Source organism: Squalius cephalus, assembly GCF_949319135.1.
Source record: "Squalius cephalus genome assembly, chromosome: 16".
NCBI lineage: Eukaryota > Metazoa > Chordata > Actinopteri > Cypriniformes > Leuciscidae > Squalius > Squalius cephalus.
This window is the reverse complement of record NC_137137.1, coordinates 36,570,833-36,594,593: the sequence shown is the minus strand read 5'-3', so window position 1 is coordinate 36,594,593 and position 23,761 is coordinate 36,570,833. Positions and strand designations below refer to the sequence as shown.

Sequence of the window (23,761 nt, the reverse complement as noted above, 5' to 3'; positions counted from 1 at the left end):
GAACCAAAGACAGTCTCAAAAACACGCTTTGAAATCGCTGGTGTTTCTGACGTATTTTAAGGCATGAAGAAGTAAAAAACGTTTGAATACGTAATTTTGGTGCTCAAAGATGAGTTTTAAGGGATCACATGACTTTAGGTTCACAGCAGTTTGGCAGGTCCTGTTCATTCTTTGACCACCAGGTGGACACAAAAGTGTTGAAAACCCGAGTTGAGAGGAAAGTGTGATTGTTTTCCTCTTACCGTCTTCATACACTTTGCCGTGTTTGTTGAGAGTCGTCAGATTAAGACACTTCAGCTTTCTGTTCTTGTGCCAGATCTACAGAGAGAGAGACAGAGAGAGAGAGTGTGAGTGAGAGAGAGAGAGAGAGAGAGAGAGAGAGAGAGAGAGAGAGAGAGAGAGAGAGAGAGAGAGAGAGAGAGAGAGAGATCGATCACTGGAGTTGCACACTGACCGACTGCGCTGTGACTGACTCTGAGTTACGAGGTTGACATGCTGCCAGAAAGCACATTAAACAAGTGGAACTGCGCTTTTCTGACAGCCATCAATCAAGCTCTGGTCTGCTCCTTATTCCCAAAAGAGATAAAGGTGACATCAGCGCTGAAGAGTGATAGAGCCTTGGGTTAAGAGGAAGAAGACAGGGTTGACGAAGAGGAGGAAGATGTCTTGGGAAGACATATTTACGAGCCGACATGTACAATATACGGCCAGTTCTCATGCGTGGGAGCCAGTCATGGACATACTCCCCCATTTTCTTTATCAGTCTTGCCTTTTGAACATTTCCCCCAAATATAACATATACTACTCATACTACGAACAGCATAGAATAGGGCACAAGTAAGCGAACTGGCATGCACCTCTTATCTTAAAATGTAGTGCCTAGCAGAAAGAATATGTTTAAAGGGGTGGTATAATGCCCTTTCACTAGCCTGGGTGCCAGCCCGAACCCCGCACACGTCGGGACGTTCGGTCTGGACTCGATCCGTTGAGGAGTAATTATGCTCGGCTCCCAGAAGGCCGAGCCAATCAAATTGCCAGGGCGGCTTTAATCGATGATGGACAGATGATCTGCGGTTACGTAATCACCCACGTCATCAAAGAGCGCTTGGGTTGAATTGGTTATAAAAGAACAGAGAACCGCAATCAAGGCATTTGTCGATCGGAAAGATGTGTTTGCCGTCCTTCCTACGGGATTCGGCAAAAGTTTAATTTATCAGCTGGCTCCGATGGTCGCTAAGAAGATGGGACGCAATGAAACCCTGTGGTCACTGTGGTTTCTCCTCTGGTCGCACTCATGGAGGACCAAGTAAAAGAAGCAACCGGAATGGGCATCTCGGCGTGGACATAACCATAACCGGACATATTTACTACTTCTTCCAGCGTGCGTGCAGCTGAGCTCTGTTGACAACTATGCGTCGCTCAACATTCGTCACTCACTGCGTTGCTCTGATTGGTTGTAGGTCTATCCAATTGAGTGCAGAGTTTTTTTTCTCCTGGTTCGGTTAAGACACGCCTCATAATCAAAGCCCAATGGAGCAGATCAGACTCACATTCTGCCTAGAATATGAGTATGACGAAGTCAGGCTACCCTTTCACAAGATGTAAAATAAGTCTCTGATGTCCAGTGTGTGTGTGTGTGAAGTTTTAGCTCAAAATACCCCACAGATATTTTTATATAGCATGTTAAAATTGTCACTTTTTGAGGGTGAGCAAAAACACACCGTTTTGTGTGTGTGTCCCTTTAAATGCAAATGAGCTGCTGCTCCCGGCACAGGGGGCGGAGCTTCAACAGCTTGTGTGTGTGTGTGTGTGTGTGTGTGTGTGTGTGTGTGTGTGTGTGTGTGTGTGTGTGTTAGCAGCTCCAATTACCTCGCACACACATGCACTGAACTTTCCCAAAAACTTTAAGCCTTTTATGTTCAAACCGGAGTCAGTCGATGATGGAGAGACTCAAGAAGAAGAGACATGTAGAAGCAACAGGACATTTCTGAACGGTTAGTTGATGAGTTTATGAAGCTGATGTGTAGTTATCTTCTAGTCATTGATTAGCATATTCTGTCTTGATAATCTATCGTGTTCCGGGGGCGGGGTTTATGTAAATTCTAGGGTTGGTGATGTCACTAACCCGGGAGGAGTGTGGTGTAGTCTCTACCAGCCGTTTGTTGTAGTCCTTAAAAAGCGATTTCTGTAAAAGCAAATATCTCCCTTTGCTCTGAGCTTTGAGTGTTGTAACTTTGCAGATGTTGTTTATGATCAAACAGCAACATTACACACTAACTAAAGTTAGAGAAGTCAAATCATAATCAACCCTTTAATACTTTTTAACGGCCTTATAATCAGGATCCTCTAATTTCACACAGTTTAACGCCCCGTGAGAACCCCGTCATCAGTTTACCCATGATCCCGCAGCAGCATTAGTGTCATGTACAGCCGTGAGGTGTAGTCGTATCGCAGATTAATGAACGAACTGTGAAAGAGCCTGACCTCCAGGAACTGCTTGTCTTCTCCTTTAATGCTGCTCTCTCTCAGCACAGCCTTCATGTCTCCGGATGGGGAGTCCACACTGAGCAGCCTGCGCACACACACACACACACACACACACACACACACACACACACACACACACACACACACCGATCAGCGGATCGCAATACCTGTGCTTACAGAGCTCTCACGCTCTAATACACTTCTGTGACTTAGTTTGAAAATGAAATGATGTGGGTGAACTATGCATTTCAATATCTTTCCTTGCTGATATACAACCAAAAAATATTCAGACACAGAAAGGAAAGTTTTTTTTTTGGTTTTTTTTTTTACTAGTGGGTGCAGGACACTATAGTTTATTATAAAGAAATGCACTTGCATATTGTCGTCCTACTGTTAGTTTCACTGCTTCTATTGTTCTCCTCTGTAAGTCTCTTTGGATAAAAGCGTCGGCTAAATGAATAAATGTAAATGTAAAATAGTTCATTTCTGTGAGTGAGGAGAGCAAGATAAAGTAAACTGTGACATATTACACCCCAATTATTCTTCATACAGGGACTACCAGTCAAGCATTGCTTGGTGATTGGTTGAGCTAAACTGGTATTATCTAATTGTGTAGTTAAATTTAACAGCTGACAGATATTCAACATAATTCATGTGTGAGACAGTCTAACAGAAGGACGGACAAAACCAGTCAAATATCAACTGAGTTCTGCTCATATTTCATTACCATTCTCTAAACTATAGCGAATAAACTGATGTTGGCGGTGTGTGAGTGAACGCTGGTGTGTGAGTGAACGCTGGTGTGTGTGTGAACGCTGGTGTGTGTGTGAACGCTGGTGTGTGAGTGAAGGCTGGTTTGACTGTGTCATGAACAGCGGTGTGATGAACCTACTCTCCCTTGATCTCAGTGCAGTTTCCCGACGGTCCGGAGTAAACCACGGATGTGTCGTCATGAAACACGATGTACTGACGACAAAACTTCACACTCTCGTTCCTCTCCAGATCCCGCTGGGTCCACTCTGGAAAACACCACGTCACGCGCCAGAGATTATCCAGAGCAATCGTGAGGGTCTCGTAAATCTAACACTCATAAACCATCCAATCGTCCGTAACGGCCCACATTCAGCAGTTTGGAGCTGGACGATGGGATGGTTTATGAGTGTTAGATGCCTTACGGCCCGTGAGGTGTTATAAACATGAACATTACTCATTTCTGTACAGCTGATTTGAAAATGATATGCATTGTGAAAAGTGCTATACAAATAAAATTAAAATAGTTGTATACAGAATTGGAAAATTTACCAGCCATAAATATTTTTTTACCGAAAATTTTAGAAAACAGTGAAAATTCACAATTCCCTATTTCAGTTTTGATAGCACAGCTAAACCTACTAGCCTAACTAATATACATTTAAAACATCATTAAAGACAAGACACATTGAATAAAGTAATCAAATGTAAAATAACACTGGATACTGTATACATTTAACAGATTAATCCTTATTAAAGTTACAGAAGTTATTCAGTCAAGAGCAGTGAATGATTTCTGTCTTTTACTGTTTGATTAACATGGAAGCTTGTTTCCGCCACTGAAAAATAAATAAATAATAATTGTGACTTTTTATCTCACAATTGCGAGATATAAAGTCAGAATTGTGAGATATAAACTATTCGGAGGTAAAAAAAAAAACTATTTTTTTCCTTAGAATTGGACTTTATATCTCACAATTCTGATAAAAGATGTCAGAATTGCGAGATATAAACTTGCAATTATGTGTTATAAAGTCAGAATTGCGAGATATAAAGTCAGAATTGCGAGATATAAAGTCAGAATTGCGAGATATAAAGTCAGAATTGCGAGATATAAAGTCAGAATTGAGAGATATAAAGGCAGAATTGCGTGATATAAACTTGCAATTATGTGTTATAAAGTCAGAATTGCGAGATATAAAGTCAGAATTGCGAGATATAAAGTCAGAATTGCGAGATATAAAGTCAGAATTGCGAGATATAAAGTCAGAATTGCGTGATATAAAGTCAGAATTGCGAGATATAAAGTCAGAATTGCGAGATATAAAGTCAGAATTGCGAGATATAAAGTCAGAATTGCGAGATATAAAGTCAGAATTGCGAGATGTAAAGTCAGAATTGCGAGATGTAAAGTCAGAATTGCGAGATATAAAGTAATAATTGCGAGATATAAAGTCAGAATTGCGAGATGTAAAGTCAGAATTGCGAGATGTAAAGTCAGAATTGCGAGATGTAAAGTCATAATTGCGAGATATAAAGTCATAATTGCGAGATATAAAGTCAGAATTGCGAGATGTAAAGTCAGAATTGTGTGATATAAAGAGAATTGTGAGATATAAACTCAGAATTGCGACATATAAAGTCAGAATTGCGAGATATAAACTTGCAATTATGTGTTATAAAGTCAGAATTGCGACATATAAAGTCAGAATTGCGAGATATAAAGTCAGAATTGCGAGATATAAAGTCAGAATTGCGAGATATAAAGTCAGAATTGTGAGACATAAAGTCAGAATTGTGAGATATAAAGTCAGAATTGCGAGATATAAAGTCAGAATTGCGAGATATAAAGTCAGAACTGCGTGAGATAAAGTCAGAATTGCGAGATATAAAGTCAGAATTGCGAAATATAAACTTGCAATTATGTGTTATAAAGTCAGAATTGCGACATATAAAGTCAGAATTGCGAAATATAAACTTGCAATTATGTGTTATAAAGTCAGAATTGCGACATATAAAGTCAGAATTGCGAGATATAAACTTGCAATTATGTGTTATAAAGTCAGAATTGCGACATATAAAGTCAGAATTGCGAGATATAAAGTCAGAATTGCGAGATATAAAGTCAGAATTGCGAGATATAAAGTCAGAATTGTGAGACATAAAGTCAGAATTGTGAGATATAAAGTCATAATTGCGAGATATAAAGTCAGAATTGCGAGATATAAAGTCATAATTGCAAGATATAAAGTCATAATTGCGAGATATAAAGTCAGAATTGCGAGATATAAAGTCAGAATTGTGTGATATAAAGTCAGAATTGCGAGATATAAAGTCAGAATTGAGACAAAGTCAGAATTGCGAGATATAAAGTCAGAATTGCGAGATATAAAGTCAGAATTGAGAGACATAAAGTCAGAATTGTGAGATATAAAGTCAGAATTGTGAGATATAAAGTCATAATTGCGAGATATAAAGTCATAATTGCGAGATATAAAGTCAGAATTGAGACAAAGTCAGAATTGTGTGATACAAAGTCAGAATTGTGAGATATAAAGTCAGAATTGCGAGATATAAAGTCAGAATTGCGAGATATAAAGTCAGAATTGTGTGATATAAAGTCAGAATTGCGAGATATAAAGTCAGAATTGTGAGATATAAAGTCAGAATTGTGTGATATAAAGTCAGAATTGCGAGATATAAAGTCAGAATTGTGAGATATAAAGTCAGAATTGAGACAAAGTCAGAATTGCGAGATATAAAGTCAGAATTGCGAGATATAAAGTCAGAATTGTGTGATATAAAGTCAGAATTGCGAGATATAAAGTCAGAATTGTGAGATATAAAGTCAGAATTGAGACAAAGTCAGAATTGCGAGATATAAAGTCAGAATTGCGAGATATAAAGTCAGAATTGTGTGATATAAAGTCAGAATTGTGTGATATAAAGTCAGAATTGTGTGATATAAAGTCAGAATTGCGAGATATAAAGTCAGAATTGCGAGATATAAAGTCAGAATTGTGAGATATAAAGTCAGAATTGTGTGATATAAAGTCAGAATTGTGAGATATAAACTCAGAATTGCGAGATATAAAGTCAGAATTGTGAGATATAAAGTCAGAATTGTGAGATATAAAGTCAGAATTGCGAGATATAAAGTCAGAATTGAGACAAAGTCAGAATTGCGAGATATAAAGTCAGAATTGCGAGATATAAAGTCAGAATTGCGAGATATAAAGTCAGAATTGTGTGATATAAAGTCAGAATTGTGTGATATAAAGTCAGAATTGTGTGATATAAAGTCAGAATTGTGTGATATAAAGTCAGAATTGTGTGATATAAAGTCAGAATTGTGAGATATAAAGTCAGAATTGTGAGATATAAAGTCATAATTGTGAGATATAAACTCAGAATTGCGAGATATAAACTCAGAATTGCGAGATATAAAGTCAGAATTGTGAGATATAAAGTCAGAATTGCGAGATATAAAGTCAGAATTGCAAGATATAAAGTCATAATTGCGAGATATAAAGTCATAATTGCGAGATATAAAGTCAGAATTGCGAGATATAAAGTCAGAATTGCGAGATATAAAGTCAGAATTGTGAGATATAAAGTCAGAATTGTGAGATATAAAGTCAGAATTGCGAGATATAAAGTCAGAATTGTGAGATATAAAGTCAGAATTGCGAGATATAAAGTCAGAATTGCGAGATATAAAGTCAGAATTGCGAGATATAAAGTCAGAATTGTGAGATATAAAGTCAGAATTGTGAGATATAAAGTCAGAATTGCGAGATATAAAGTCAGAATTGTGAGATATAAAGTCATAATTGCGAGATATAAAGTCATAATTGCGAGATATAAAGTCAGAATTGCGAGATATAAAGTCAGAATTGCGAGATATAAAGTCAGAAGTGCGAGATATAAACTCAGAATTGTGAGATATAAAGTCAGAATTGCGAGATATAAAGTCAGAATTGCGAGATATAAAGTCATAATTGCGAGATATAAAGTCAGAATTGCGAGATATAAAGTCATAATTGCGAGATATAAAGTCAGAATTGCGAGATATAAAGTCAGAATTGCGAGATATAAAGTCAGAATTGTGAGATATAAACTCAGAATTGTGAGATATAAAGTCATAATTGCGAGATATAAAGTCAGAATTGTGAGATATAAAGTCAGAATTGCGAGATATAAAGTCATAATTGCGAGATATAAAGTCATAATTGCGAGATATAAAGTCATAATTGCGAGATATAAAGTCAGAATTGCGAGATATAAAGTCAGAATTGCGAGATATAAAGTCAGAATTGCGAGATATAAAGTCAGAATTGTGAGATATAAAGTCATAATTGTGAGATATAAAGTCATAATTGCGAGATATAAAGTCATAATTGCGAGATATAAAGTCATAATTGCGAGATATAAAGTCATAATTGCGAGATATAAAGTCAGAATTGTGAGATATAAACTCAGAATTGTGAGATATAAAGTCATAATTGCGAGATATAAAGTCAGAATTGCGAGATATAAAGTCAGAAGTGCGAGATATAAAGTCATAATTGCGAGATATAAAGTCAGAATTGCGAGATATAAAGTCAGAATTGCGAGATATAAACTCAGAATTGTGAGATATAAAGTCAGAATTGAGATATAAAGTCAGAATTGCGAGATATAAACTCAGAATTGTGAGATATAAACTCAGAATTGTGAGATATAAAGTCAGAATTGCGAGATATAAACTCAGAATTGTGAGATATAAAGTCAGAATTGCGAGATATAAAGTCAGAATTGCGAGATATAAACTCAGAATTGTGAGATATAAACTCAGAATTGTGAGTTATAAAGTCAGAATTGTGATATAAAGTCAGAATTGCGAGATATAAAGTCAGAATTGTGTGATATAAAGTCAGAATTGCGAGATATAAAGTCAGAATTGTGTGATATAAAGTCAGAATTGTGTGATATAAAGTCAGAATTGTGTGATATAAAGTCAGAATTGTGTGATATAAAGTCAGAATTGTGTGATATAAAGTCAGAATTGCGAGATATAAAGTCAGAATTGTGTGATATAAAGTCAGAATTGCGAGATATAAAGTCAGAATTGTGAGATATAAAGTCAGAATTGTGAGATATAAAGTCAGAATTGTGAGATATAAAGTCAGAATTGTGAGATAAAAAGTTGCAATTATCTTTTAAAATGTTTTATTCTGTGGCGGAAACAAGCTTCCATAGATTAACATTAGAAACACAGAGCAGGAATATTAGGCTGCTGTCCCGTTAAGAATAATCTAATACACTGATACTGATAATTATGAAATTGTGATGCTTGATGCTTTATAACAGTGTTGCAGATACTTACATACAATTCATCTGACAACAATATGTCTTAGTAAGATGATACTTAGTGCTTAGTTTTATGATCAAAGCTCTAGTTTTAAAACACACATATGCAATGATGATGAATGAACTAATAAACCTTCCTTAAAAGCCTGAAGATCATATTTAATACTCGTGATTTTTTCTTAGAAACAAAAATGATGCCTGGACAATCAAGTAAACATAAGTCACTTCAGGCCAGTAAGTGCTCATCTAAAAATGATCCTTACGTTTACTTTAAAAAATCAGTGAAGGTTTCATTTTTGCTTTTTACAATTATACTAAAAAGCCTTAAACTTGCTAAAAACTGTCAGTCAGACGACAGAAAACATGAAGTACAACAGGTTTTTCAGCGAAGTTTTGATCATGTTGAGAATGTAGAGGCCTTAGAAACTGTACAGTACAGTAGACTTTACGGGGTTAATGATGATGATGGTGATCTAATTGTGTTTTAATAGTTGGCGTGACACGTCAGTGATGACGGTGAGTTTAATAGTGTGTGTGTTTAATAGTTGTGATGAAGGTGAGTTTAATAGTGTGTGTTAATAGAGTCTGAACCTGTGTAGATGTTGCAGTACTGTCCTCCGTATCGTGACGTCACCACGGGACCCACGTCAGCGCGACACAAGGCGGGGAACCGACACTGATCCCGGTACAGCTGAGCGATCTCTGCCGGCTCCCGGAGCACCTCACACACACACACACACACACACACACACACACACACACACACTCAATGTATGAACCACAGAACATGTGTGTGTTTAAACTGATCGTCTGCTCCCAGCACGTGACGCGGAAGTTGCTGTTGTTCACCCGTTGAGAATGAGCAGTGTGTGTGTGTGTGTGTGTTCTGTTGCGGTGTAAAGAGTGAAATACACATGTAATGATGTTGTTGTACATGATGTCTGAGTGATTTGTCAGTACCTTTGAGCCCATGATGACAGCGCAGTGTGAAGTGAGTCGCTGAGAGAGGAGAATCCTGCGGTTGAACATGGAGACCTGAGAGGGCGGGGCTCCACGCAGCGGGACGCGTCTCTCATTGGTCAGATGGAGCTGAGGGGGCGGAGCTCCACGCTGAAGGACGCGTCTCTGATTGGTCAGATGCGATTACGTGAGTGTTATTTATATCAGAAAAGGGACTTTTTGGTTTATATCATTTGACATACATTATTAATCTTATGATCATACTTGATTCTTTCATGTTAATCAAAAACCTATTTTATCTGTGGTGTTTTTAGAATTTTAAAATTATATAAAGCTTCACTTAAGTTTTCATTTTAGGGTAATACTACAATGTCTTCAGGCCCAGTTATACACTGTAAAATTTACATAATCAATATGTTATGACCACACACACACACATATACATATACATACATATACATATATATATATATGTTACATTAACTATTCAAAATAATTTGAGCAGATTCAGCTCAATTTATAAAGTCAGTTTAAGTTTTTTAAGTCTTTAAGTTGAAATGTCTTAAAGTCCCCCTGTAGTCAATAACCCAACTCATCTTTGATCACCTAAATTACATAATTAAAAAAAATTTCTTGAAAAAAATGTCTTCATGCCTTATAATATCTTGAATGTAACTCGACACCCTTTCCTCATTTAGTATGTGCGGTTCTATGAATATGCAAATGAGCCCCGCCTCCACTCACTCACTCAGCTCAGAGATCCACTGGTTGACGATCACACGTTGATCTGATTGGTTACAAGGTAGTTTGTGACGTCAGAAACACCAGCGATTTCAAAGCGTGTTTTTGAGACTGTCTTTGGTTCACTGCAGTTTTAAGGAGGAAATACTCAGCAATGGTGTCGACTTATGAACTTACACATGGTTTGTCTTAAAGCAGATTAAAAACACCACATAGACACATAAACTACATTAAAAGCTGGATTTCCATCACAGGCGCACTTTAAATGCTGAATATTTTTGGTTTGTCCTATTGGTATGTGTATTAAATTGGACCCAATTAAATAAAGTTAACTGATTTGTTTGAATGATTTGGTTATTTTATCATTTACCAATATATTTAAATCAAAATACTGACCACATTTGCATTTGCAAGTATGTAGTAATGATTCCTGAAAACGTTTTCTTCTCTCAGATTCTCATGTTTGTTGTGGCTCTTGTAGATGATAAGATGATTATCAGACTAGTAATATCTAACATCTGTGTGTGTGTGTGTGTGTGTGTGTGTGTGTCACAGGGGTGAAGAGGACAGCTGGAGGCAGGTGTTGTTTAAAATCCTCTTTTATTTTTTCCTGATTGTATCGGAGGGTCATTATTACTTTCATCACACAACATGACGTTACATCAAGCCTACTACAGGTATACACTGAAACAAACACAAAGTTTACAATGGATATATGGATACGCTCCCACAACAGTCAGTGTAACACTTTATTTTCGACCACCTTCAAACTGTTGTCTGTTTTTTTCTTCTTTTTTTCCCTAAAATACATGTCGACTTAAATTCCCCATCCACAAATTACATGGAAGCCGTTTTCTCTTTTTTTTTTTTTTTAAAAAAAGAGTTTTTTTACAATCACAACAAGTATAGACCAAAGACCAAAAATGTCTCAATACAATGCTTTTTTTTTTTTCATATATTTTTTTACATTTCCAAACAGTCCACATGAGCCGGTCACATACACAGTGTGATTCATTGGAATATTTATGTGTTTATTTGGTTTCTGTTTATGTCGTGATGCTCCTTTTTTTTAAGACTTAATTTACACAAAACACCAGGTCATTGTACACCTTGCTTTGAATGTTTCGTGTGCAGAAGTATAGTACAATTTACATGTTTTACAGCGATATCGATGTGTGTTTAAGGGTGGGGTGGTTGAGCAGCGAAGGATCGGGACGAGGCTGCTTAAGGCCCATGCACTTCTCACATACTTTAACCTTGATTGATTCCTTTATGTTTTATTTCCCTGTCATGTGTTTCTTTCTTCGTGCCACTAATCTACTCCTACAAGAGTAACTGTTGTCTAACCCAGTAAAAGGATCACGATGCACGAATGAGTGAGTAAATAAAGCACAGATAATGGCAGGTGATCTGCGTTCCCTGACATACATCACAGTCAAAAGCCCTAATGAATCAAACCTAGGGTGTAAGAATGAATGGCTTTCTTGGTATTGTAATTAAGCCCTTATATCTATGCATAAAGAATCTCCCCTTGGTGCATTGAGTCTATGCTTTCCTGAGGTGAAAGGATCAGACGCACACATGAATGAACGCTATACGGTTGATATTGCAGGCAGTACACACAGTTTTCTGTCGGTGCTTCTATATATCTGATCATTATACATCATTACATATCTCTCTCAGGTGCTGCCCCTAATCCATTTACATAATATCTATTTGTTTAATAAAATATGATTTATTAAATGTTGGTATATAGTCATTTAAAACGTCTTTTTGAAAAAATAAATATATCCCAATACATATAAACAAGCCTTTCTGAACACAACGGGCAGCCCTTCCCATATAAACCTCCTCATATATCATACTTGTGTTATTACAGTATTGCACCAGCTACGCATCATATATAGGCTATCTTTCAGTCTATAGCGGCGACGGCCGTCCGTGGACAGTGAGGGATGACTGACGCTCGTGTTAATCGCTATGGCTAATCGGTTCCGTCTCAGCAATGGGAAACATGCCACAACAATGGGAAACTAAATCTCCATTCAGGTGATTATTTACAGGTCAGTTTCTCTTATACAAACACATCAGCCGCCTAATAACATCTGTGGATCTACTATTGGATTAGGTGTTTTATTTAGTTTCAATACAACCATTTTTTTTTTCTTTCTCAGATGAGAAATTCATTGCATAGAAGGTCTGAATTTAAAGTCCTCTGACCGAATGTTTCGTTTCTGGTTGTTGGTCAGATTTTTGATGTTCTTTTTTTTTTTGTTCTTTTTTTTTTGATTGATTGAATGATAACAAATGTAGATGCATACAAACACACATCCAAAATCATTCACACATACCATTAGAACATATAGCAATATCAATATTTTTCTTTTTTTTAAACATGCAATCTCTACTTGCTTAAAAGATCCAACATTCCACTAAACAGCTCCTTTATTTCTCCAACTAGCTTTGTGTTTTTCTTAATTATTACCATTGTTTAATAAAAAACCTTTTAAAAGAAACATGGCTTTGACACCTAATGTGTTATCGTAAGAGACTGGGCATCACTTCTTTAATGATCCTGAACCATAGAGATATATATCACAGCCTCTCCTGACCACTACTGTAAAAACATCGAACAATTGTGCTCTTTACTCGCTGACCTCCATCATCTATTGCTTTTGATCTAGTTTTAAACCGATAAAAATAAACTCAACCCAAATATATCTAACGAAAGAAAAGCTGTAAACAAGTGACGATGGATTTAAAACAGCAGTGAATTAAATGAAGAAACTTATTTGAAAAATTTTAAAAATAGAAATAAACTTTTTCCATATACAAACAATGCGAAAAAAATAAATAAATAAATAGAAACTGTGATTAGAAAAATATCTACAAACATAGTAAGGCGACAATCGAACAACTAAACAAAAAAAGATAATGCACAATATTCCACCTCGCCGATACCGCAGGATTGTTGTAAAAATACCCCATCTTCTGCCTGAGGACAATTTCCGGACACTTTGGAAAGGATAATGAATAAAAAAGACCTGATCGGCCAGAACCTGACGCTGTGATCTCTTCCGACGTGATGTTCGGAGTCTCGTGTGTTGGGCTCGTCTCGTCCTCCTCGTCTTCTCTCTGCTCGAGTGTAAACTCATCGTCGATCTCTCCTTGATATCGTGAACAGTGTAAGGTCTTGGATTGCATGCACTCCGAGTCCACTTTACACTTGTATAGCACATAGCAAGAGAAGGAAAACAAAAAAAGACAAAAACAAACAAACAGGTTTTTTTTTTTCTTCCTCATTCTGGAATGTCGAGTTAAAGGACTTAGCATAGAGATGTGTGTTACAGTAACCATGTTCATGATTTTCCTTTTTTTTTCTTCTTCTTCTTTTAGGAAAAACCTATGAAGTTTTTCTAAGTGTTCCAACAGTGCTGTTTCTTCGGATCCTGAGAGGGGAGTGAAGAGCGTTTCCCGAGGGAAACTGGGAATCACACTTCTCCGTGAGGAACTGGGATCGTGTCGGCTTGTTTCCGGAGTAAAGCGCAGGATCGACTGTCGGCTTCATCGACCCGCGTCGTGTGCTGATCGCTCTCTTTCTGTCTCTTCCCGAACAGAGATGGGAATATCTTTGGCCGTGCGGTTCGGATGGAACACAGAAACTGAATTCCCAAATAATCTGAAGAAGAACGATATGGAACACAAAGACGGCATTACAATCCAATGACAGACATTCTTAACGTCAAATGTGAAAATAATGACTATTTTCAAACAGGTTTCCCATCAGTAATGATCATTTTTGGGTCATCTAACCCTAATACATCCATGCCCTGAGTGGACTTCCATACCTTTATAGATTAGACAACATTGGCTGGCTAAATTGGATTCTAATTTCCAGGATTCTTCCCTCCCGGACAGCAACATAGTGTCGGCCCAGATCCGGGCCGTGTGCAATCCCTGTGTACCAGACGTGGGCCGGATCTGGGCCGACACTATGTTGCTGTCATTCAATAGTCCAGCTGATGCTCGACCCAACGCTTCTTGATCAGTAAAGCCGCTCGCCACTGTCACCAATCCATCTTTCCATCTTTCCAGCCCCTGGATAAAGACTATGACGTTTCAAAACTCCTCATTTTAAAGCTACTTACAGGCTTTCAGAGCGAATAGTGTTGTCTCCATTGAATTATGATCTTGAGTTGGTAGAGTCCTGTGATTCCAGTCCTGGTTGGCTTAAAAAAACAAAAAAACAAGACAATTCTATTCTATAAATGTTTTTTACAAAACGTTGCAATATCACCAACTATTTCTAACAATATGTGATACCACACAGCCCTAATATAATATGCATGATGTTTTTTTCCCTTACCAGAACGACCAGGTAGCTTCTCTCCCTCTCACTTTCTTGTGTTGTCTTCTCTTTAAATTAAAACATTATAGCGAAACTTCATAGGTTTTTCCAGTGCAAAAATGTCCTCTGTCATTGTAGACACCCTGAAATAACACAGAAGAAATACAGATAATCACTGTAAAGCTAGAAATATGCCACTTTATTATAATGCACTGTATTCAATCAACTGTTCAATCTCTCCGACCACACTGCAATTGATAATTCTTTATAATTTGTCATAGTTTATAGTTATTATATGAAGCTAATCACATTCTGTAAATATTATTGATTATCTAACATGGCACTATCTCATTTCTAAATTTGATATCACTTACTGATTAGTTAAGCTTGTTTCCAAATGAGTTAGTAGTAGCTGAAGTGTTAATCTAGTACTTCTCATTAGTCCTGCATAGTTACTCATTAACGACGGACCATTGAATCTGCAGTAATTGCGCCCACCTTTAACTGTGCTTCCTCACCACAAGGAGGAGAACTTCTTGCCAAACCCAGAGATGGCTGTGCCAGTCGCAGAAAAAAAGTTAAAATAAAAGGAGAAAACCAAGAGTATTGGTTATAAAAAGTATTGTACAATTAATTACATGCCTTTTTCCAAATGAAAAATATTTCAGAAAAAACACAGATTAATAAGACTCTCTGACTGGCCCATGCATTACTCAAACTAGGCCTTTAAAGGATTAGTTCACTTCAGAATTAAAATCTCCTGATAATTTACTCTTCCACACGCCGTCCAAGATGTTCATGTCTTTCTTTCTTCAGTGGAAAAGAAATGAAGGTTTTTGAGGAAAACACTCCAGGATGTTCCTCCATATAGTGTCTTCAATGGGGTCCAACGGGTCGAAGGTCCAGATGTGAGTTTCAGTGCAGCTTCAAAGTCTCGACTCGATCCAGCCGAGGAATAAGAGTCTCATCTAGACAAACCAGCGGACATTTTATAATCAGGCGGAAGTACCGATCCAGTGTTTACAAAGCGAACGTGCAAAGACTGAGTCAAACGCTATTTACAAAAATAAATAAAAGGTGAAGCAACGATGTCGGACTATTTTGAAGTTGGAGGAGAAAATGAGATTGAGTTTTTCGCTCTAGTCTACATTTCTGAACCGGAACACGCGTGACCTTTCAACCTGATCACGTAATGTGTGACGAGCATTAGTGGTTAAAAGTATATAAATGTTTATTTCTTTATAAAATGTCCGCTGGTTTGTCTAGATGAGACTCTTATTCCTCGGCTGGATCGTGTCGAGACTTTGAAGCTGCACTGAAACTCACATCTGGACCTTCGACCCCCATTGAAGACACTATATGGAGGACAATCCTGGAACGTTTTCCTCAAAAACCTTCAATTCCTTTCGACTGAAGAAAGACAGACATGAGAAATTTGGATGACGGGAGGGACAGTAAATTATCAGGACATTATAATTCTGAAGTGAACTAGTCCTTTAATAGTAATGGACTAAAAGTATGGGAAACTCTGCTCACCTTCTCCTAATTTCCCAGCCTGTTCTGCTGCTCCTCCAGGCAGGATTTTAGACATGATGCTGTCTCCTTCTACACCCGTCTGACCCGCCTGACCCGCGGCGGCACTGCCGATCCCACCGGGCCTCAGAGGAGCCTTGGAGCCTAGAGAATCATGGGAGCATCGTCAACAGACACATATATCCCACTTCATATGGATATGGGAGGAAAATCTAGGTAATGTAATGATCAGACAGCGACCACACATTAATCCTCAAGACACAGCACATGTACAGCACTTTATAGCCCTTGAACAGTGGCATTATAAAGAAGTGTTTGAGTAGACACCGCTTGAGTTATCGCCTTGTTCATTGTGTAACTATCCAAAAGCACCGCTCACGAAGATGCCACGGCCAAATAAAAAAAATGTCAAATTCACCAAACTTGAACCCAACTTGAAATGCATGTAAGGACCATCTCTGCCACCAGAAGTCCATCCGGAGAAATTCCTAATCCCGGTTATTCTCATTGGCATGACGTAAAAATTTTTCGGGCCACGTTTCCTTTCATGCACCCGTGCTTTTTATTGCTTTTACTAAATATCAAGAGTTTCATGATGACACATCATTATACTATATATTTTCTTCGAAGTATGTACTGTCATTACATGGCTGTCCTGCCGATAGATCAATAGTATACACTCATTCTTCACTCATTTATTTGGTGTAACCAGGGTTTGAAATGAACTGTTTTCACTCACTGGCCAATTTGACTACTACATTTATCGGCCATTCACAACTTCTACTAGACAAAAATAATAATAAAAAAGAAAACAAAAGAAATGAACCAGATTAACTATGTCACATCTTATATATATATATATATATATATATAGTACTGTGCAAAAGTCTTAGGCATGTTAATCCCCCCCCCCCCCCCCCCCCCCAAAAAAATGGTTGTAAGTCAGTTATTTCTATCTTTTGCTGTCGTGTGTCAGTAGGAAATATCAGCTTACATTTCCAAACATTCTTTTTGCCATTAATTGTAATAATCCAGTGAGATTTGTGTCTGACAGCAGCCGGTATAATCTGATCTCACCATCATCGAGTCCGTCTGTGATTACATGAAGAAACAGAAGAAACTGAGACAGACTAAATCCAGAAGAACTGCGGGAACGTCTCCGAGACGCTTGAAGAAACCTTCCTGCAAAGCTACAGGACTGTGAAGAGTACTGGCACTTGTGTTAAAATGCTGTAAAGTGAGAATGCTTTCTAAAATAAAATCACAAATTGAATTTATTTATGATTTAACTTCTATTAACTAATTCAAATCAATATTTGCGTTTAAAACGGCTTTTGTCCAGGTCCACTTGCGCATAGTTCTTCAGGAAGGTTTCTTCAAGCGTCTCGGAGACGTTCCCGCAGTTCTTCTGGATTTAGTCTGTCTCAGTTTCTTCTGTTTCTTCATGTAATCACAGACGGACTCGATGATGGTGAGATCAGATTATACCGGCTGTTGTCAGACACAAATCTCACTGGATTATTACAATTAATGGCAAAAAGAATGTTTGGAAATGTAAACTGATATTTCCTACTGACACACTACAGCAAAAGATAGAAATAACTGACTTACAACCATTTTTTTGGAGGGGGGGGGGGGTTAACATGCCTAAGACTTTTGCACAGTACTATACTGTATATATAGTGATTTGACAGCGTTACCCGGCACAGTTGATGTTTACCCGCATTTGGCGGGTTGGCGTGTGTTCATTTCAAACCCTGTGTGTAACATTTGTTTTTCCCCACGGAGGCCGATCGTATATCAGAGGCAGGAACAGTGTTATTTTTGAGAAATGCATGAACAGACAGACATAACTCCTGCAGCAGATCTACACAGGTGGAGCTGGGGAGGTGGAGGGGTTACAGCATTTAAACGTCGAGCAAGAAAGCTCATGGACTGCCGACTCAGCAGAGGACAGTCAGCTTGCGGCGTCCAGTAAATGATGTGATTGCTAACAGATTGCATGTAAAGGACCGATCAGCCTGAGACATCTAGAGTTTCATGAAAGAACTAGATATTTACATTATTGTTACTTATAGGTTCTTTCTCACTGATATATTAAATTCATCACTCTTGTATATCCCTGGTATTTAGCGAGAGCACTGAGCAGCACGGCTGACATTTGGTACAATTACCACACACTAAATCCACAGTAAATAAAAAAAAGACAACCATGGTATGCATATGACAAAATGCTGTCCTTTGATTGAGATTTAAGTGAATCTAGGCCATGTTTTTTGAGCACAATTACCTATCCCGGTAAGTGGAGGTTGAGCTATTTTGGCAGGCTGGCCGGGGACTGCTTTAGCTCCAATAGCAGTGGCAGGGGTCGGCTCTGGTTTAATCTGTCGGAGACAAGAGACACATGTTCATAAAATACACCTATTCATTTCATATATTAAAACTACTGCTTATATTGTAATTTAAAGTTCAGTTCAATTGATATGGTGTAATTATATTTTATTTTTGTGAAATGTGAAATTAAACAAAATCAATATTATGATTTAAACTTGATGATTTAAAATATATGTAAACTTTAAAAGTGCTGTTTAAAAGAAAACTATAACTCACTCTTTCAATCTATAACTTAAGCAGGCACTAAAGAAAGGGGAGTTTTGTAACAGAGCAGAGTATAGAACAGAGATGGTGAATACAGGAAATGTGTTAGGCATCCGAAACATAGACAAAAGATTATGTAACTATGCAAATGTAAATAGTAGAATGGCATTAGAAGAAAAATAAGGTTTGCTCTTGCTGGGGGTGATAATTGCCAGTGCTTGCAAGGCAGCAACTATGGTCTTAACGTTTCAGGTAAGCCTTTTAGGTCTTTGACGTTGTTATGCACAAAGCATGTGTCTTGTTTTTAGTTGCCTGCGCAGAAGCATTGACACACATAATGCAGTATTCTTGACCTGAGATTTGACAAAGTTATTAGAGGGGATAAACAGACAGGATAGGATTGTAAGTTAGGATGTTTCTATAATACAGGCCCAGAAGAACAATACAGTGCTGCCTTGCAAGACCAGTAATAAACCAGGTACAGGTAAAACAGATACAAAATAATAAGGTTCATCTCATCCGGCCACAGAAATCTGAGTCTTACTTCTGATGGCTTTACTCTTAAAAGAATAGTTCCCCTCAAAATTATGTACTTTCTTTCTTTAGCAGAACACTGAATGTGAACCCATTGTCCTTGGCGATTCATAAATTGTAAGTCAACGAGTGCCATCACTTTGAGAGTCAAAACAGCAGATTCAGGCAACTCAACCTAAATCCCCATGGCTCCTGAAAAACGATGCAAGAAACTGAACATTATTTAAAACATTATTACCTGTAATCCATAGCCTCAGGCAAATGGTCCTGTGCACATTCACAAGAATCAGGAGCTCAAGCTTTTTCTGAAAAAGCATGATAGCAAAATGGCATTTCAATGCCCGACTCTTGACAACAGAGGCTCTGTAGCTCTGCTGTCATTGCATGGTCCTGAGAACACGAGCACCACCACATCTCAAGAGCCCTCTGTCTCCCCAAGGCTTGTGGTTAAGGCGCTGCCACTGCTTCCTTCAGCTCTCTAAATTATTTATTGGTATATTTAGGTATGAACAAGTAGGGCTGGGCAAAATCTTCTTCTTGTTTTACATCAGAATCATCAGCCATGTTTGTCCAGCCTTTTATAAACTGCTTTACTTGCTGGTGTTAAACTGCTGATGAAGGCGTTTGATCTGCACATGCGTCCTCCCTCTCTTTTGTAAACAACATATTTCATGCATGATTTTGCCTCTGCGCATACAGTACATCAGAGGTAGACAGCCTCTGTTGTCACAAGGGCATTACAATGCTATTTTGCTATTGTGCATATACATCATGTGAGAGAAATCTCAAGGCTATGGATTACAGGTAATAATATTGTAAATAATGTTTAGTTTCTTGCACAGACGGATTGTTTTGCTTCATTAGACCATATATAGACCATTCATAAGAATATATCATCAGGAGTCACAGGGATTCATTTTGTGTTGCCTGTATCTGCTTTTCTGCTATCTGGGATAGAAAGCACCCATTGACCTGCATTTATGAATCACCAAAGACCGTGGGCTTAGCTAAAATCATCTTAAGGGGCAGATTTACTAAACAGGGCAAATTAGCGTGAGAGCGCAATTCCCAAACAGTGCCGATGGGAGTGGAAAGTTCTGCGCGTGATCTACTGATGACACGCAAATTAAAGAACACAGACGCAGTCAGATCATTTCCATAATGACCAACGCAATCTACCAGGTAACGTCTGTTTTAAGTGGTGATTTTTTTGGGGCGGTAAATGATGGCGCAAACACCAGTACATTGACGAGCGCAAACCTTAGTAAATCACCTTGCGGGAATCATTTAAATAACCTCATCCCATAAATTTTGCGCCTGAAAGGGAAACTCCTACAAATGCATATCCAATAAGGTCAGCCGCAAAAACAACTGTCCATGCCTTTTCAGCGCTAATTTTTCACTGCGTCTTTAGTAAATCCTGACAGTAGTTTTTTAACGCCAAAAGAGGGTTTGCGCTGGCACAAGCTGTTATTAAATCTGGCCCATAGTGTGCTACTGAAGAAAGTCAGCTACATCTTAAATGGCCTGAGGATGAGCAAATTAACTAATCCTTTAATGAACCCTGAAACTCTGGAAAGCTACACTATTTACTAATATGGCTCAATATGACTAAGCACAGACTTAAGAAGAACAGGAAAAATATTTAAAATTCTGTGACATATTACTGCAAGCATTCATAAATCTCATCCATAATGTTCATTAAGTCTAAAGATTATAAACATCACAGGAAAATGCTGAATAGGAGACTCTACTTTTAAGAAAATATCTGGCTATTTAATTAAATTACTTTATGTATGTCTCAAAATATTTACTTACTGCAGCTGGGGAGGTCTGTACTACTGAGGCGGGTTGTCGAGCCATTGGACCAGTCTGGCCAGGTTTAGCTTGCAGTTGCTGGGCTTGTACTAACTGTGGTTGCGCTGTGCCTGTGGCAGATATCTGTGACCCTGACCTGGTAGCGGATGTCTGTGCCTGCTGTTGCAGCTGTGCTCTCTGGCCTTGCTGCCCATCAACAAGTGGCTGGGAGCCAGCTTGCCTGCTTGAACTCGAAGGTCCACCTTGTCCCTTCTGTCCAGGCCCAAGAGATCCTTGTTGCCGGGATGACGAGGGGTGGTCCTGTTGCTTCCTACTGGAGGACCCTTGATGGTGGGAGGACTGTTTTCCAGAGCGGGAGCTATGTTGGTGGCCTGAGGTGTCACGGGAATAATCTGAGGATTGGTATCCCTGAGAACGAGAGTCTCCCCTCCTCCCTGAAGATGACAGGGAGCGGGAGTCATGCCGCATCGATGGATCCTTTGAGGAACGCGATGATCGAGAGGAACGAGGCTCATCTGAGTGGCGTGAGGAGTGCCTACCAGAACTTCCACTGCTTTGATGACGTTGCTCTCTAGAGGAAACATGGCGGGTTTGACCATAATCATCTTGTGGCCAAAGATCTTCTGGTGGCTCATCATAATCATGGTATGTGTGCTTGACATGGCCTCGTCTCCCAGAATGACCACTGCTGCCATAGTGGCGGGAACCACGAACATCACGGGGCTTCTCAAACCAGTCTGTCTCCTCTTGACCGAGATGGTATGCTTTGGAAACCAAAAGCAGATCACAGTCAATCTCCATGTCTGATGGTGAAAGACGATTGCACACTGAGACCATGCAAAAGAAAAAGAAGAACAAAAATAGCCAGGCTTAAAGAAAAAGCATGCAATGTATTTAAACTCAATATACAACATACAAAACAATGATCTCAAATGGATGTCAAAACCATTCAATACCACACACAAATGAAACACCTTGGAAAGGAGCAAGAGTGGGCAAAAATAAAGAGACCACACAGCAGCTCATGCAGTTTTTGGAACTGAGCACAACATCGAGAGTCAGTTTTATTGAAAGCTGCATGTTGCCTGAAGACAAAACATGGGCATGCACTTGATTTTCACTTCTTTACTTCAGCTATTCACTCTCTTTCTCTGGGTGGGTGGGGGATGTTTAAAGTGGGCAGTAACGCTGGCATTCAGCTCCCAATTACCTTCGCTGTCAGAAACAGCACAATGCATATCGTCAATTATATACATATCATCTGGTTTGTAGACATGGGTCCGGGGCAGGTCTCGAATATGGTCCTGCACATCGGGTAGAGAGTGACTTGAACCATATGAATTTGATGGATAGCCGAAAGCCCTCCCAACACCCATGAGCTTTGTCATGAGGTGGGAGTTCTCCTTTTCTGAATATTGAGACTGCAAAGTGGGGCGCACACTGTGGCCATAGTTGCTGTGGTATGACCGGTCTACACGGTCCCGTTCATATGACCTGCTTCTGTAGCCCCTCTCACAGGGAGGGATTTTGTCCATGCCATAGCCAGTTGAACGGGACCTGCCATAGCCATAGAGACGTTCATCATTATAGGAGCCCCGATGTTGACTGTAAGTACTCCGTAGCCCATAGATGTCATCCTGAAGTTTATGGTAATGGGAACCTGAGCCATAACCACTGGTTGTAGAGGGGCTCATGGTGTAAGAGGCCAGATCTGCCTCCACATCATGAGCTTCCTCAATTGGGGAAAACTTGGACATCTTCTGCTCAATGCCTTGTTTACGATGTTTGCTCCTCTTGGAGGACATGACGGCTGAAGGGCACAGGTTCTTTGAAGAGTGCTTTTGGGCTGCCCATGTAGGTGTTGAGTGACTGCTGTCATCATAGTAATATGATGATCCCCCACCCATGCTACTGCTTCCCACTACCCGGCCATGCGTATTTGCCCCTTGTGCTTGGTAGCTGCAGGTGCTCTTACCCCTGCCATGATGCTGGTCGTACAGATCTGTCTCACGTTCATCCTCTGGTCTGCCAAAAGAGCTCCCCCCTCGAGTGTGAAGTCCATCACTCCCATATCGTCCATGACCGTCATTGCGATGTGAGTCTAAACTAGTGCCTTCTTTGGTGAGTTCACATATGTCATCGATCATGACATAGTTCCTTGGGACATTCTGATCTAGGTTGGAGGATCCATATAGGCCTTCACTGGAGTACATAGAGGGGCTTTCCATTGAATGTATATGGTCAGATAGTGTTGTCTGCCCATATGTATTTGTAGGAACTGTATTATATTGCCCATAGGAACTGGCTGTAGTTACTGTATATCCATAAGTATTTGCAATAGTTGTTGTGTACGGCCCATAACTACTGGATGAGATTGATGTGTATGGCCCATAACCAGAGGCTGCGGAGGTTGTTAAAGACCCACCATATGTATTTGAAACAGAAGAGGAGTAGGGACCATAAGTGCTTGCCATAGTAGTGCTGTATTGGCCATAAGATGAACCCAAACCAGACTGGCTGTAACTGATATCTTGGGAAGTGGTTGATACTACAACTGTAGGATTACTTATAACCTCATAATTAGTGGGCATCTTGTGTTCAAGGTCAGCAAGTGATGTCTGTCGTGGCTTTTGGTGAAAA

At 38.9% G+C, this 23,761-nt stretch overlaps 2 protein-coding genes across 2 annotated transcripts in view; both read right to left on the bottom strand.

The window, feature by feature from the left end:
- The window catches only part of LOC307173720 (acylamino-acid-releasing enzyme-like), a 39,361-nt gene extending 29,639 nt beyond the window's left edge, over positions 1–9,722 (bottom strand). The window contains exons 1-5 of the mRNA XM_079897079.1: positions 9,550–9,722; positions 9,181–9,310; positions 3,380–3,506; positions 2,485–2,572; positions 243–318 (exon numbers count right to left, since the gene is read on the bottom strand). Of these exons, the coding sequence (XP_079753205.1) occupies positions 243–318; positions 2,485–2,572; positions 3,380–3,506; positions 9,181–9,310; positions 9,550–9,618 (490 nt within the window). The 5' untranslated portion in view covers positions 9,619–9,722. The remainder of the gene's footprint in view (positions 1–242; positions 319–2,484; positions 2,573–3,379; positions 3,507–9,180; positions 9,311–9,549) is intronic.
- Positions 9,723–10,843: 1,121 nt separating this feature from the next.
- Positions 10,844–23,761, bottom strand: part of bsna (bassoon presynaptic cytomatrix protein a) — a 45,506-nt gene continuing 32,588 nt past the window's right edge. The window contains 8 exon segments of the mRNA XM_079897577.1: positions 10,844–13,969; positions 14,439–14,519; positions 14,657–14,781; positions 15,137–15,193; positions 16,175–16,315; positions 18,462–18,555; positions 21,122–21,885; positions 22,332–23,754. Of these exon segments, the coding sequence (XP_079753703.1) occupies positions 15,153–15,193; positions 16,175–16,315; positions 18,462–18,555; positions 21,122–21,885; positions 22,332–23,754 (2,463 nt within the window). The 3' untranslated portion in view covers positions 10,844–13,969; positions 14,439–14,519; positions 14,657–14,781; positions 15,137–15,152.